We start from the raw sequence: 14,265 nt of genomic DNA, 5'->3' as shown, positions 1-14,265 counted from the left end.
CGTATGATACTGTACAATACACTCGTGTGTTCAACAGCGCACTCTATTTGCGAGCGGCAGCTGACGATGCACTGGTGTGTTGCTCCTCCTTGCCACGTTTGACCACGGCGTCAAGCTTGAAGCTCTCCAAATGAGCCAAAACCTCTCCCAGCCTTTGCAATCGTACTTCCTCCGTTGTCTTACCCACTGATGACGCAGATGCTGATGCCGTACCAACACCTCCCGCAGCACTTGTTCTACCAATCAAGCCCGGCAAGTGGCCGAACAAATCATGACCTCCTGGCGCTGTTGCGAAAACGTCCTTGCCCACACCAAACGGATTGGCCGCTCCCGCCGTCGCAGCAGTTGGCGTTGTCGGTGCAGGCCCATCATCCAAGTCTCTCACCTCTTTCGCGTAGTCTGCTCTTCTCAGCAGATACGGACGCAGGAGTCTCTCGTCGATCTTGGCGAGATGTCCCTCTCGCATGTATGACTTGAGAACCGAGGCTTGGACGATAAACAGGTTGCCGAGCTGTCGAAGCATTTCGAATCGATCCGACAGGACCGGGATGCCAAACGTTCCAATCGCGTCTTGATACACTGCCAGATCTTTGGTCAGCATGATGCCGCCTGTAGCGCTAACTGTGTACTTGCGCAGGTGCTCGAGCAGGAGACCGTGAAAAGCTACACCGATTTCCGTGAGGAACGATTCTGCGTTGCGAGAAAGGTGGCTACGACCATGTTGGTCATCGTCATCGTCGTCAGCTGCATCCGCATCGGCTCTCGGATTGTTTGCGTTCCAGCTCACGCGTGCAACAGCTTCATCGGTATCTATCGACGCTGCTCCGCGGATAGCACGACTCGATCCAGGACGCTGTACAGGCCCTGGAGATCCACGAACGTTGATGCTGCCACTGGTAGACGAAACCATTCGACTCGACGACAGGCTCAGATGGACCCTCGCCGCTTGCTGCACCTTTTCCAGCGCCTCGGAGCAAGCAACACAAGGCTCGGTGTTCTGTCGCGCAAAAGCGAGATCGTCGTTCTTAGGCGTAAAGTCGTTCTTCCTTTGCGTACTGAGTCGGTTCGAGAGGAACCCAACCACATTATCGGCGATCTTTTGCATCAACGCATCGCATTTTCCTTCGACACGAAGCAGATTGTGATTATTGAAGATCATCATCTCTCGGCGTGAAGTGACACTGGTACTTGCAAGTGGCAGCAACGCAGTATTGACGTAGTGCTGCCAAAGAGAGATAAGAAGCTCGACAGAACGCACCACCGACATGGCAGCCGATGGATCCGGCATGACTGCTCCACGAATATCTTGTGCAGTGACTGCGGCCAAAGCCGAGTCCAGAGCGGTCTCAACATACGTTTTGATGTATGCCGAGGTAAGCACTCGTAGCAGCGCAAACGTCGCTTTGGGCACTTCAGATGGCGAGCTGAGGTCAACACAGCGGCCGATGGACTCGGCATGCCACCGCAACATTTTTTCAGCAATGTCGAGCGACAGGTCGCCGTCAGTGTCGTCAAGCTCATCCTCGACGTGCGCGCCGCCTGCAACATGTTGACCATCGACACTGGACTCTGCTGATGCAGTCGCTGTGCTGCCTGCGGTAACGGATAGAGTGCTGCTAGTAGCAGCGGTGTTGTGAGTACCACGAACGCGATCCGCTAGGTTCGAGAGCTTGAAGAACGATGTCTTGGATGTCGACACGGTAGAGCTAGCGGCTGTGCTCGTCTGCGCGGTGTTCGAGCTTCCGCCGAGACTTGAGGTCGAGGACGAGGCGTCGGAAGTGGCTGTGATCTGGTTACGCATGCGGTTGAAGATGGTATTTCCAGACGCCTTGTCTCTTTTGGCAGCAGCTGATGTGCGATGGAAGCTGATGAACTTGAAAAGCAGGCCTGCGTATAGATCCGCCAAGCTGCGCGACTCTCGGTCGATGTAGCGGATGCCTTCCATGTATGGCACAAAGAGCTCTTCTACCGACTGGTCTAACATGGTCGCCAAAGGGCTCGCAGATGCGCCGGCTAGCTGACTAGCGCCAGCGGCAAAATCGTTGCCAAGAAGTCTGATCGAGTCTGAGACCACGCCGTCTCCGTTTGCAGTGTGGGCTGATGCATACGCTGGCCCGATGATGCCAGCGCCCCGGTAATCATACAACTTGAGATCATTGACAAGACTGAGTGCACTGGATCGAGCCATATGGAGCGCCCGGAGAAACGCGAGATGCGAGGTTGTAGGCTGCGAGTTGGAAGGAGGATTAAGCTCGAGTGCTGCTGTTTTCGTGTCAATGTTGCCGCCTGCGCCGACAAAGCTAGGTGCATTGATGTCGGCGGCTTTGTCCATGATAACCTCGACAAATCCCTGGACTGACTGCGCGAACACACGCTGTAAAAAGGTCTGCATAACCACCAACGGATTGGGAAAGACTGCCGAGATGATTTGCGCTTCGATCTCAACCGTCTGCCGGATTTCGTTGAAGAGTGCCGTAAGAGACGGCTCAGACTTTGGTGGTGCATGATCAGGGTCGGCCATGTGAGTCCATATTTGACTGAGCTCGATGCCATTGGCCTCACCAACGCGATCCTTAGAGATAAAAAAGTCGTGCTGATTGACGTAGATCTGAACGCAGCTCGCACCACCATTGAATCCTTGCAGCACTTTTGCAATGTGTGACATCATCTTTGGATCTGACCTGCGGTAAAATTTGTCAAAAAGCTTAAGCATGTCGCGCTCGAACCGTTCACAGTAGCGATCAATCGAGTCGCGGGTCTGTTCTGCTCCTGCCACATCCACCTCGCGACTGATGGCAGCCAGGCGGCGTGCAATGACTGCCGTCTTGATTCGACCCTCGCGACCCCCTTCCTTGCGCAGATGCTCGAGTTTCGTGGTGTCTCCTCGGGCAAACATGTAGTAGAATTCGATGAGGTCGTGTGCTTCGCTAGCTCGATTCCGTTGCTTGTCGATCGTCTCGAGCTGTTCGCCGATGCGAATCGCAGTCCTACCGACTTCAGAGATACGGTCTTCGAGGCTGTTGAAAGAATTGCCCACGGCTACAAAATTCTTCGAGAGCTCGTCCAGCTTTTTTGTATATGCTGACTCGGCCACATGCACTGCCGACGAAAGCTGCTGAGATTGGGCATCAACTTGCGCGCGAATCTGTGCAAGCTGATCCATGGCCGCCTCGAAAGTTCGAATAAAGGGTCTCGGGTTGAAAGGGCCCGGATCTGCCTTGGAGCGCTGAACAAGCTTTGAGGTGAGCTGAGCAATAAAGTCGTTCGTGTTGAAGTCATTTTGAAAAGTGTCAAGTGTGCAAAGTTCAGACACAATGGCATCGTGATATGGGCGTGCTGTCGATGAGGTGGCGCGATTGAGCGGCGCAGCTGAAGCCGGGGAACCCAATGGTGGTCTTGATCTTGCTGGCCGGGGTTGCGGCGGAGTGACGTTAAAATTCGACATGATACGTATCAGCCCGAAGGCCAATAGACAGGGTTCTTGCCCTTGATGTCTATTCACGGGATAATGGCTCTTCAAGAAGCGTGATTCACGAGCTGGCAAGCGCCCAGCAGGACATGGTGAACGCGACGCTCGAAGTTTGAATCGCCTCGCTCTAGCTGCTTCTCAATGTGCAGTTCGAGTTGGTCAAAAGAGGCTTCTGGACAGCCTGATTGTTGAGCTTTCTTGACGCTTCCTCGGATCGAAGGCGGACTGCTGACAGGACCGCCACTGAGTAGATGGTGTGAGGAATCATGAAAGGTAGAGTCGACAGCTGATTCAGAGGAGAAAACCGTGAAAGGAGCACACACGCACCTGAGCGTCTGTGCGTCCAGGGTCGTGCAGATGGCCTAACATCCATTATTCTTGGGCCAGATCGAGAATCACGAATATCGAGATTCGTGATTCACGATTCACGATTTTCGCGGTTCCACTCTTCAAGAAGTGCGGGATTCGGAGGTAGAAATTTTGAGCCTTTGCGGAATATTCGTGATTTTGAGAAGAAACTACTCACGACTTGGCATGCCTCACACCTCGAATGATTCACTGATTTCTGCAACTTGCCTACTGACAACAACGTCATAAACTTGATCACCCCCTCATATCAACTTGCAGAGGGAGACGCAATGTCACCATCGACATCGGGAGCGCTGCTAGGCAGCTCGAGTGGGTCGGCTGTCGTTGAGCTGCCGGGACCAGCACGCTCTGCACCACGACTCGAGCTCCTTCTGAACCTCGTCGCCTCATCTTCGTCCGACCCGGCGCAAACAGACGACATCCTCTTCATAATCAGTCAATCTGGTTTGCTTTCCAATGTGCCACAGGATGAAACACAGCACAAGCTCACCGTGCGCATCACCGCTCTCATATCCTCGCAAAACGCGCTCGGTTACCAACTGGCCAACCTTTGGATTCAACAGGATCGAGCTGTCTGGAACGACCACCTCATCTCGAACGCCGCTGCATGGGCCACACAGATCGTCAACATCCTTTCAGCTCCTGACAAGCTTTTGCTGCAGCGCGAACACTCTGACCGTCTCCTCGCAGCAGCGCTCCAATTTGCAGTAACCCACCTCTTTCCCGAAAACGTAGCATCAAGACAGGAATTCTATCGACAGGTGGTGCATCCAAACCTTCCCAAATTTGTTGTGGGCTTGACGCAGTTGCTCGAAAGTATTTTTGCAAAGCAAAACGCAGAAGGCTATGCTGTCTTTGCTAGTCATTTGCACACTGTGTTGGTATTCATCGACCGCCTCTTACACGCTCATCCAGCTCAATGCCGACCCGTGTCGCCGCGGATGCTCGAATGCGTCTCCGCAATGCTGTATCGTGATGACGCATTGTCGATCCCGCTCCCTGTTTTCAATGCCTCAGCAGCCGTCCTCTCGTCGCTTCACCTCACTGGCGCCCTTGCTTCCAAAGGCAGCGAGGCCTCCGGTGGCTCAAGCCGTACGACTCAGTCTCAGCTCTGGCAAGCCACGATCGAGACTCAGGTTCATCTTGCAGCCGAAGCATGGCGTCATGCCACGTCGAGCTTTCAGATCACCGATATGTCTCAGCTCGTCAATGACGGACAGTCTGCCTCGCTAAACAAACACCTGAGCCCATACGCGAAGGATCCTTTGGCGGCCACCAAACAAGCACACAGGAGGATCACGTTGCTTCTCGGTAGCCGTGGACGCTCAGGTCTGATCAATTCTCATCTTCGCGCTGCAACTTCGAGGCCAGTGCCTGTTCCAGTCGGCGAGCTCATCACTCTGGCACTGGACATGCTCAGGATTGATCTCACTAGCAGATTCAAAGCGACTGCGGAAGCCAAGGTATGCTCCCTTCAATCGGCTCATCTGCCAACGCTCCACACACGAGCACTTGCGCTCATTACTCAGCTAGCGATCACCGTACCCGCTGCCATGTCGCTGGAGGGTTCGAGGGTTCTGGGAGACATCTGCCGCATCGCTGAGATAGGCGTCAGCGCTGGCACTACGCGTCTGGTAAGTACCAGAGTCAAGCTGGCGACCATGCGTACCCTAGCTGTGCTCGTTGGAAGGCATGGCGTTGCTCTGCCACTCGACCCTGCTGGCCGTGTCACTTTGCGTCTTGCACGCTTAGCGGTGACCCAGATTGCTAGAGCCGTTCTTCAGCCCGTTCAGACTACTTCCAGTACGACCTCCGGAGATGACAGGAAAGCGAAAAAGGTGCGTCTCTACGAGTCAGATTCCATGTTTGGCTCTGACAGATCGCCCAAGGATCGCATCCACGATGTGAGCGTCGAGGATATCGCCTCGACACAAGCTGCTTTGCAGGTCCTTGTTGCCGTTTACCCTCACCTCACCACCACGCTCAGCGCAATGCACTATGACCAGGTACAGCTCTCGATCCAGACTGTCTTGGCGCTCGTGGAATGCCTTGCCGACTCGACTAGCACTCATTCTGCCACACTTCGCAGCCAAAGTGCTGGTTCTTATGCGCCGACGACGGCAGAGTTGCTGCAGGAAGCAATGGAAGCATTAGCGGAACTTTGTCTCGACTCTTGCTCTAGCACGCTTGCCTTGGTGTTGCCAAGGGCCATCCCAGTGCTTGGCAGGATTGCTCATGCGCCTAGTTCGGCTGGCAATGCCAAAATTCGAAGTGTTGCCGGACGCGCATTGATGGCGGTACATGCTAGCAGGAAGGGCAAGTTTGTGCCTGTGGCAAAAGGTGTTGGGTTTGGTCCACGCGCAACTGACGATTTGGAAGCTGCGCCCGAAGGTGCCAAGCTTTCAGGTGCGTCTGGTGTTGGCCGCTCGATTCCCACAACGAGCGAGGCACTTGGATCAAGCATCATCAGCGCGACCACTGCGGTGCTCGGGGCGATGGGTGAGAGTCATCTCGAACGAGACGAGGATTCTGTCGAGGCTGGTGTGAATACCGAGGCGAGAATGGACGTAGATGCGATCACCGCCGAATCAGCCGAGCTACTCAAGGCTTCTGGTCCAGATGCTGCTTGCTCTGCGCCTCCCACAGGGCTGGCACTTGGTCTCCCCACATCGCCTCGACGATCGCCGATTGAGAGACGCATCTTTTCGCCTGACCCAGTCAAGCCTAATTACCGACCCAGCACGCCACGCATCGGCAGCCCGTCCACGCCACACCCGCCTTGCTTGTCGCGCACAGCATCGCCGAGTCTGGACGCCGGTGCCTTCATCAGCCATGGTAGATTGGCCAACCCGGTCTGCAGCCCCACCACTACTTTTGCGGTTCCAGCGACCACCGATGCCCCGGTGCAAGCAGCTGTCCAGGTCGTCAACACATCTGCTGTGGCTGAAGCGGCGCAAGAGATCATCAGCAATACGAAAACAGCAGCGACTGCAATGCCAGCTACTCGAGGCACGCACATGGCAGAGCTAGAGGAGACGCGTTTCATGGACGGCAGTGATGATGATGAAGATATGCCCGAGATCGACGTCGGTGATTCGGATGACGACGAGGAAGCAGAGGCTTGAGCTTTCGGATTAGGCAGAGGCCTGAACACAAGAGCCTTGCTCATTCCGTATGTACTTCGGTAGCCGGCACAAGTCGGAGCTCCATATCACACAACTCATACACAACTCGTTCGGATGCATAACATCGCAAGCACTGAACACAGAAATTTGTACGAATGTAGAGAGATTATAATGAGTTGATCTGTTGCTGTACAGATCCAGCATCGCGCATTTACTGCGTTTTGTTCTTGTTACCCTTCCTCAGCTTGCCGTTCTTGCCACTCGACTTTGGCTTGGGCACCTCTTGCTCAAGGGGATCATCCTCCACCTCACCCAGCACGTCCTCGTGCTGACCAGTGAACCTATTCACCACTGCAGCTACGAGCCTGAAAGGCCACGTTTGCGTAACCTTGGTGGGTGAAGCGTCGTTCTCGTCCAACTTGATCCACTCGTTGGAATACTTGTCCAGCAGCGAAACGTCTTGTTCGTGGACGAGGCATTCGACGATGGGAGCGCCGCTGTCACCGGCAGATGACGGATTGGTGAGGACGGTTCGTGTGAGAGATTCTTGTGTGTCCCAGTCGACCGAGCCTGATGTGATAGCGGCGGTGGTAGGGAAAGCGGGGAGTGAGGGAAACCCGGTAATTGGCACCCTGACTTTCTTCTCGACTCGCGCGACTTTGCTCGGCATGAGTCCAGCCGGCGTACTCTGGTCAACCAACAGGCTCGCAAGGATCGCCTGGTACCTCGGTCCCCACGCAACCAGCCTAGCGCTCATCTTCAACCTCTCGATCTTGCTCCTCTCCTGGCCACTCGTCAAGCGCGAAATGCCCATTTCCACCAAGACGCTCACCGCCACAATGCCGACCAGTACGCTTGCCAGTCCAGGCCTGTACCGTTCGTAGAAATAGCCGTTTCGTCTCCACTTGGGGAAACCCGACTTCAAAAAATGATCATAGCGGTCCTTCCTTCCATCTCGCAGGATCTTATAGACGAGTCCAAGACGTTCGAAGCGTTGCTGTGCATCGGCAACGTTGGGGTTTTTATCCGGATGCAGTTCGAGTGATCGTTTGCGATAGGCTCTCTTGATCTCTAAAGATGAAGCGGAGCGAGGAATGTCGAGGAGCGAGTAGAAATTGGTCGATTTGCCGTATGTTGCTTCGAGAGCCGATTGAAGTTCAAAGATCTCGTGATCGTCTTTGTCCCAACTGGTTGAAGCGGAGGCTGTGAGGGACAAGAGCGAGACCAGCAGCACTGCTGCAAGAAGAATAATGCGAAGCGGCCTCATCCTGACGCTTCCAAGGTGAGACGCGGCGTTGATGGTTGTAGGGAAAGGTGAAAGTGAAGGGAAAGCATCCCGACGGGGCCAACGAGATGCCGTGATACACCAGGCCGCTTTGCGTTCACGGCAACATGAAAGTGCCAACGTGGCTCGTTCGACTTTGGGCAACAATCGAGGCTTCCCTGAGTCTCACGTCCAGCACATTCGTGGTTTCTTCTCAAGTCTCGCTTTGAACGTGAATATCGTGAATCGTGAATCGGGCATCGTAAATCGTAAATCAAAAATCTTGTTTCTCACAGCGTCGCAGGCAGGGCGTGGGTTGTCGTGGATTGTCACGGGTCGTGAGTCTCATAGTCAGGTGTTAGACTTTTGGGTAAAGAATTCAACCCATTTTGTGATTGCCTCTAATAATCACGAATAGCAGGCTCTATCTACCATCTTAGCTCAATCACGAATCGATCCGACCGCATTCCACCCTCACACACGACGACATTGTTCACATGTTAGTTTTCACAGATTGACAAGGAATAGCAAGCATGCATGTGCAGTGGGCTCTATCACATATGAGATTATGTGGGCCTACGAACGGTCAGGTTTTCTTGGAAAGCGATAGCTGTCTAGAGCATGGCAGCACCGGCAAGGGCAGCCGAGCCCATAGCGACAATACCAGCCATCGAAACGCTGCCAAACACAGTCGAAGCGGCGCTGCTTCCCGAGGACGAGCTGCCAGATCCAGTGGAGCCGGGAGCGGACGACGAACCAGTCTTGGAAGCGGCAGCGCTGCTCTTGCTTGCAGCGAGGGCGGTGATGCTAGCTTGCGAGACAGCTGAAGTGGAGCTGGGAGCACTAGCCTGACCCACCTCGATCTGGATGTAGTTAGCAGCGACAATCTTGCCGAGTCCACCGTTGGCGTTCTTGTAGTAGTCCTGCAGCTGGAGCCTCTGAATAGGAGCGTTGGCAGCGGGGCTAGCGGGAGCAGTAAAGTTGTCAAATTGCTGGAAGACGAGCTGCATGTATCGGTGGGGACCGTCGTTAGTGTCGGGCAAGGGAGCACCGTAAGCAACGCGAGCAGCGGTCTGGTTGCGCAGCTGACCGCTGCTCGAGTCCCATGTGAAGTTGTTGCCAAGGTAGTGGCAGAAGACTTCGGTTGAAGTGTTCTTGCCTGCAACACCGCCATCAACGAAGGCGACGGTGAACTTCTTGTTGTTCCCGAAAGTGGCAGCGCTTGAAGCGGCGGCAGTTTGGGAGCTGATACGGAAGGTGGGGGCGGTCTGCACCTGGGCGACAGTGAGCTTGTCACCAATGTTGGAGACAGCTACATCGCCAAAGGTAACGTTGAGGACACCCTGAATGTCGAGCCACGAAGCGGGGACGGGGACGGGAGTAAGATCAGCAGCAGGGAAGGTGAGCTGAATCTGAGCCACCTGGTCGTACGAAGCGGTAGTGCTGCTCTGAGCAGAGACAGCCGAGCCCATGGCCATAGCGGCGGTGGCGAGGAGCAGAGTCTTTGAGAAGGCCATCTTGATAGAAAGGAACGTGTAAAGGAAAGTGGATAAGCCAAAGACAAGACAAGTAGGAGAGGGAGGATGATGGTGGTGAAAGACCAGAAAGATGAGGAGCAAAGAAGATGAATAGGGGAAAGGCAGGACTGTGTTTTATGAGTAACTGTCGCCTCTGTGGCTCTTTGACTTGTGTACGCTCTTGTCTAGCTCATCGCACTCAAGGACTTGGCTGTGCGCGTTTCGAGTGACCCAAAGACTCGCCGACCATCTTGACCCAATCGTGAATGCTAGTCCAGACTGCACAAAATGACGAGCGGAGTGCCGACTCGCTAGAATCTCGAGCGTTTTCGAAGGGCGGACAGCCGAGCGGGGGAGCGGCGCAACTGCGCTCACAAGAGCCGCTAACTTATGCCACACGTGACAACATTCCTGGGCTGTGCTTTCAGGCTCGAGGGGCACAAAACAGGAAAGACGCCGAGGCTACAAAGGCAATCACGAATTGCGACCAAAGAAATCGCGAAGACGAAAGAATTCACAGATTCATGAGTTACGGTTGTTACTACAACAGCTGCAGGGACACAGCATCAAGCAGAGACTAAGTAAGTTAACTGCGAGTGTTGGTCTCCGAAGAAAGGAAAACGTTCGCTGTCGCCAAGCACCGAGCACGAATCGTGAGTCGGTCACGGGATGCTTCGAATTTGACAGCGGGGCGCGACCTCGCACGTCGTCTCACGTCTTATTAAATAAATTAAATTTGAGAAATCGTAAATCACGAATGATCTGCACGCTGCAAATCTTGCGCTTCGGTCTCGGCATGCGCACACACCTGCTAAGTTAAGCAAACCTACCACAAATGCTCGATCAGGAGCTCACAATACTGCGCATCGTTCTTTGAGATTCAAGGCCACCAGAGGTGCCAAGATAAATGTAAGCGTCCTTTTCCATTAAACACAAGGCAGGCGGTCCTTGCAGTGTGAGGTCGTGGTATGACCTCCGTGCACAGCAAGGCGCCGTGACAACTCGGATGCATTTGCCCAAACTAGCAAAGCTTAGGAGCTGTGAATTGACAGCAAGGCAAATCGTGAAATTCGTGATTAGCCCTAGTAGCTCAGAGCATGACGCGTGACGAGCGGCGAGCTTGGCTGCCGAGTCCGGGCAGAAGTTTTGTCTGTTAGACCGTAATCGTCTGCAAACGAGCTCAACCAGTTGAAGAATCACGAATCGTGAATGCAATCCAAGTCCGAATCACGTGATTCGCGATTGATAGTCACAGTCTACACACCGTTTTGGTACAGAGTGGTTAAGCTTCAAGTCAACCTCGGCACGCGCCACGCTGAGCAGAAACCGACTCACGGGCGAGAAAGCAGCGTGATTGATTCACGATTCATGATTGCCGGCTATCGGCTTTCAGCAGACGACACTCCACTCGTGACTTTCGCCTTCCAGCGTACGACATGCGGGGAAGCAAACCACATCTTGCTACGCTCATGGCTCTTGACCCATCGCATCGGAATCAGCACTCAGCTTGACATTGTCTCAGCATAATCATGGTACGAGACACTCCTGGCTCAGATAACCCTGTGGCAGGGCCCTCATCCCAGCCCGCTTCTTCTCACAGAGAGCCTCTCGGCATGCCATCGCCCGAACAGCTCGCCTCCGATCCAACTGCCACCGATGCCCAAATCCCTGAATCACCACCATTCTATCATGCAGCATCGCAAGCTGCAACCGCCTCCATCGCATCCATCCGCTCTTCTTTGCATCGCTTTCCCACACCCATTCTCAAGATCCAACGAGTCAACCAGCTCGATGCTGAACTGCTAGATCGTGAGCTCGCCGAACTCCTCCTCGATCCGGTCAAGAAGGCGCTCGGCTCCATCCGCTCTACCCTTCCCTCCGATCTCGAACCTGAGCTTCTGCTGCTACTTAAACTCGCTCTTTTCAAGTTCAGTATCGTCGACCGCGGGGCATCGTACGGCTCCATGTTACAGAATCTCAAGTATCGAAATGAATGGGCGCATCGGGGAGCCCTCCAATCCACCGCACGAGATCAACCGCTCTCGCGCCTCCAACTGACACTCTACCCTTTGCTCACCATCGTCGCACCATACCTCGGCTCTAAATGGCAAGATCACATGACGTCGCTCAGCTACTCTGACATGCCTAATAATGACTCTCGTCGTTTACTGTGGAAGTTGACCGACGCAACGCAGCGCATATGGTCCGCGCTGGTGCTTGCCAACTTTGCCGTGTTTCTCGCCGATGGAAAATTCCGAAGTATAGCAGATCGGCTTTTGGGCATGCGATTGACGTATTCGCAGAGGACGATGAACCGCAACGTCTCGTTCGAGTTCTTAAATCGACAATTGGTCTGGCACGCATTTACCGAGTTTCTGCTGTTCCTCTTGCCTTTGGTGAGGCCAAAGAGATTGTTCAGGAGGTTGATGAAGCTGCCTACGCATCCAAAGCTGCTCGCAGTGGTCTGGAGGTTCTTGCCACTAGCAATTAGTGCGAGGTTGGGAATCAGGCAGGATGCGGTGGGCAGGACGAGGTTCAGTCGCGAAGATGTTTCCATGCCGTTGGTCAAGCACATTGTTGGCGCCAAGTCGATCAACAAGCGCGCAAACAAGCATGCGGATCAACGAGAGTCAAGTCTCGGCGCGTATCATTACCTGCCATCAGAGGTATGTGCGATTTGCTACCAGCGTCTCGAAACGCAGACGGGACTTGGACGAGATGCTTCCAAAATCGGTACGGGTGGATTGAGCATGGGTATCCCCACATCCGATCCGCTCGATCCCAGTTCTGGGTTGCTAGCGCCCAACCGCGCGTCATCTACCTCGCAACCGCTCAACGCAAACACGGGAGCGCCACCATCCGACCCGGCCAGAAATGCTGTGCTCGGTGCATCGCCTGACGGAATCGCCTATGCTGACGCTATCGTCACTACACCGTACGAAACGCTGCCGTGCCATCACACGTACTGCTACGTCTGCATCGCAAAACAGTTGCTTGACGAGGAGATGGAGGACGAACTGGATGAGGAGGACAGTCAGGGCAGGAGAGGATGGAAGTGTTTGAGGTGTAATGTGCGCGTGCGCGAGACCAGACGAGCTGCTATTGCCCCTGTGCGAGACGTTCACTCACACCACGATGATAGCGACCAGGAGACAGACGAGGAGGAGGCAGAGTAAAGTACGATCAAAAAGCATCCTGAACTTGCGAAACCTCAGAATTCTCTCAATTCGTCACACGCTGCCGCACACGCAGAGAGAGGCGTTGTCCGACCTGAGTCATCATCGAGCTCTATCTGTACCTCTATCAAATGTGTAATTCTATCTCTATCAACGGCGAATGAACGATCACAGTTCGGCCTTTTGCGCTCTCGCAGCCTTCTTGGCCCTCCATTCTCTGATCGCCTTCTCCACCAGACCCAGATCCGTACCGGCGTGGCCCACCTCTACAAAATGAACGCCCAACTTGCTGCCGACCTCGGCGTTCCTGTACTCGTCATCAAAGAAGATCATGTCCTCGTACTCGACGCCTGAGTCGCGCTGCAGGTTGCGGAAATGTGTGATTTTGCTTCCGGGGTAAATCTCTTCGTACTCGAACAAGTCTGCTGCTTTTACCACTTTCGGCGATGCATGTGGCTCGGATCCTTCAATCAGATGGGAATCGTCAACGAGGAACAGACCGTTCAACGCCTGTCTTGCGACTGTGGGTGCACTGGTTCGACTCGCAGCAGCAATCGGAATCCCTCTTCTCTTCAACCAGAACAAGATGCTTGGTACGTGTGGAAAGAACTGTAGCGCTTGGCTGTTGCGATCGTACACCTTGTTGATATCGTTGCCTCGTCGACGCAAGGGTGAATCCACATGCGTGTCCACCCATAAAGGCCAAAGTGTGTAGTCTAGATCAAAGACGACCAGCCCCGGCAATGCGCCCGAGTTCAACGCTTCCAGTGAAGATACAATGCGAGCGGTGTAGTCCGGATGTGTATACGAAGAGGCAACGTCGGACGATGAAGACGGAGATGCTTCGCGTGCTCGTCTGCCGATCTTTCGAACCATCTTGTCTTTAATCCACCCGTGATTTGGTAAAGAGATGCAGCACTGCCAGCGTTGTGCACCTTCTTCTAGATGGGTGACAAGAGTGAAACCCGAGGGTAAAGATGACTGAGCGTATGGTGGCAAGAGGAGGTGTTCCAAAATTGGCCACTGCGCACCACAAAATTGCATTTCCCATGTGGAGGGATTCATGAATATTCACGAATCACGAATATCGTCTACATTTTCCTGTCTAAGAAAGTCTCGCTGTGTGAGACAGCTGTCGCTAACTTATTCGTGATTGCTTTCGAGCTTCCTTTCATTCGTAAGTTCGTGATTCTATCACTTGGGAACCCCCTCTACGTGGGTAGGAACTCGGAATTCTTAAGCGTGTAGATGTATCGTCGTGCGTGCAGACGTGATACGTGATATAGCAACAAGTCACGAGTAGCGTCTCGGCCATAATCAAGAATCAAAAGAACTCAGCGGTGCA

The 14,265-nt window shown here is 53.9% G+C and overlaps 5 protein-coding genes across 5 annotated transcripts; 1 reads left to right on the top strand and 4 right to left on the bottom strand.

Annotated features, from left to right (window-relative positions):
- Window positions 1-43: 43 nt before the first annotated feature.
- UMAG_00329 (exocyst subunit SEC10) lies at window positions 44-3,445 on the bottom strand (the record flags this gene model as incomplete). The annotated part of the gene is made up of 1 exon (XM_011387928.1): window positions 44-3,445. The coding sequence occupies one exon, from the start codon at window positions 3,443-3,445 to the stop codon at window positions 44-46; it is 3,402 nt and encodes a 1,133-aa protein (XP_011386230.1).
- A 662-nt stretch (window positions 3,446-4,107) lies between these two features.
- UMAG_00328 (uncharacterized protein) lies at window positions 4,108-6,963 on the top strand (the record flags this gene model as incomplete). Its single annotated transcript, XM_011387927.1, has 1 exon — window positions 4,108-6,963. The coding sequence occupies one exon, from the start codon at window positions 4,108-4,110 to the stop codon at window positions 6,961-6,963; it is 2,856 nt and encodes a 951-aa protein (XP_011386229.1).
- Window positions 6,964-7,174: 211 nt separating this feature from the next.
- Window positions 7,175-8,230, bottom strand: UMAG_10099 (uncharacterized protein; the record flags this gene model as incomplete). The annotated part of the gene is made up of 1 exon (XM_011388354.1): window positions 7,175-8,230. One exon carries the CDS (start codon window positions 8,228-8,230, stop codon window positions 7,175-7,177), a length of 1,056 nt encoding a protein of 351 aa, XP_011386656.1.
- Window positions 8,231-8,841: 611 nt separating this feature from the next.
- On the bottom strand, window positions 8,842-9,744 carry UMAG_00326 (uncharacterized protein; the record flags this gene model as incomplete). The annotated part of the gene is made up of 1 exon (XM_011387926.1): window positions 8,842-9,744. The coding sequence occupies one exon, from the start codon at window positions 9,742-9,744 to the stop codon at window positions 8,842-8,844; it is 903 nt and encodes a 300-aa protein (XP_011386228.1).
- A 3,344-nt stretch (window positions 9,745-13,088) lies between these two features.
- Window positions 13,089-13,796, bottom strand: UMAG_12150 (Mg-dependent acid phosphatase; the record flags this gene model as incomplete). Its single annotated transcript, XM_011388541.1, has 1 exon — window positions 13,089-13,796. One exon carries the CDS (start codon window positions 13,794-13,796, stop codon window positions 13,089-13,091), a length of 708 nt encoding a protein of 235 aa, XP_011386843.1.
- Between the last annotated feature and the right edge of the window lie 469 nt (window positions 13,797-14,265).

This window comes from Mycosarcoma maydis, chromosome 1 (genome assembly GCF_000328475.2).
Source record: "Mycosarcoma maydis chromosome 1, whole genome shotgun sequence".
NCBI classification, from domain to species: Eukaryota; Fungi; Basidiomycota; class Ustilaginomycetes; order Ustilaginales; genus Mycosarcoma; species Mycosarcoma maydis.
Note: the sequence above shows the minus strand (reverse complement) of the source record. Positions and strands in the feature narration are given on the sequence as shown.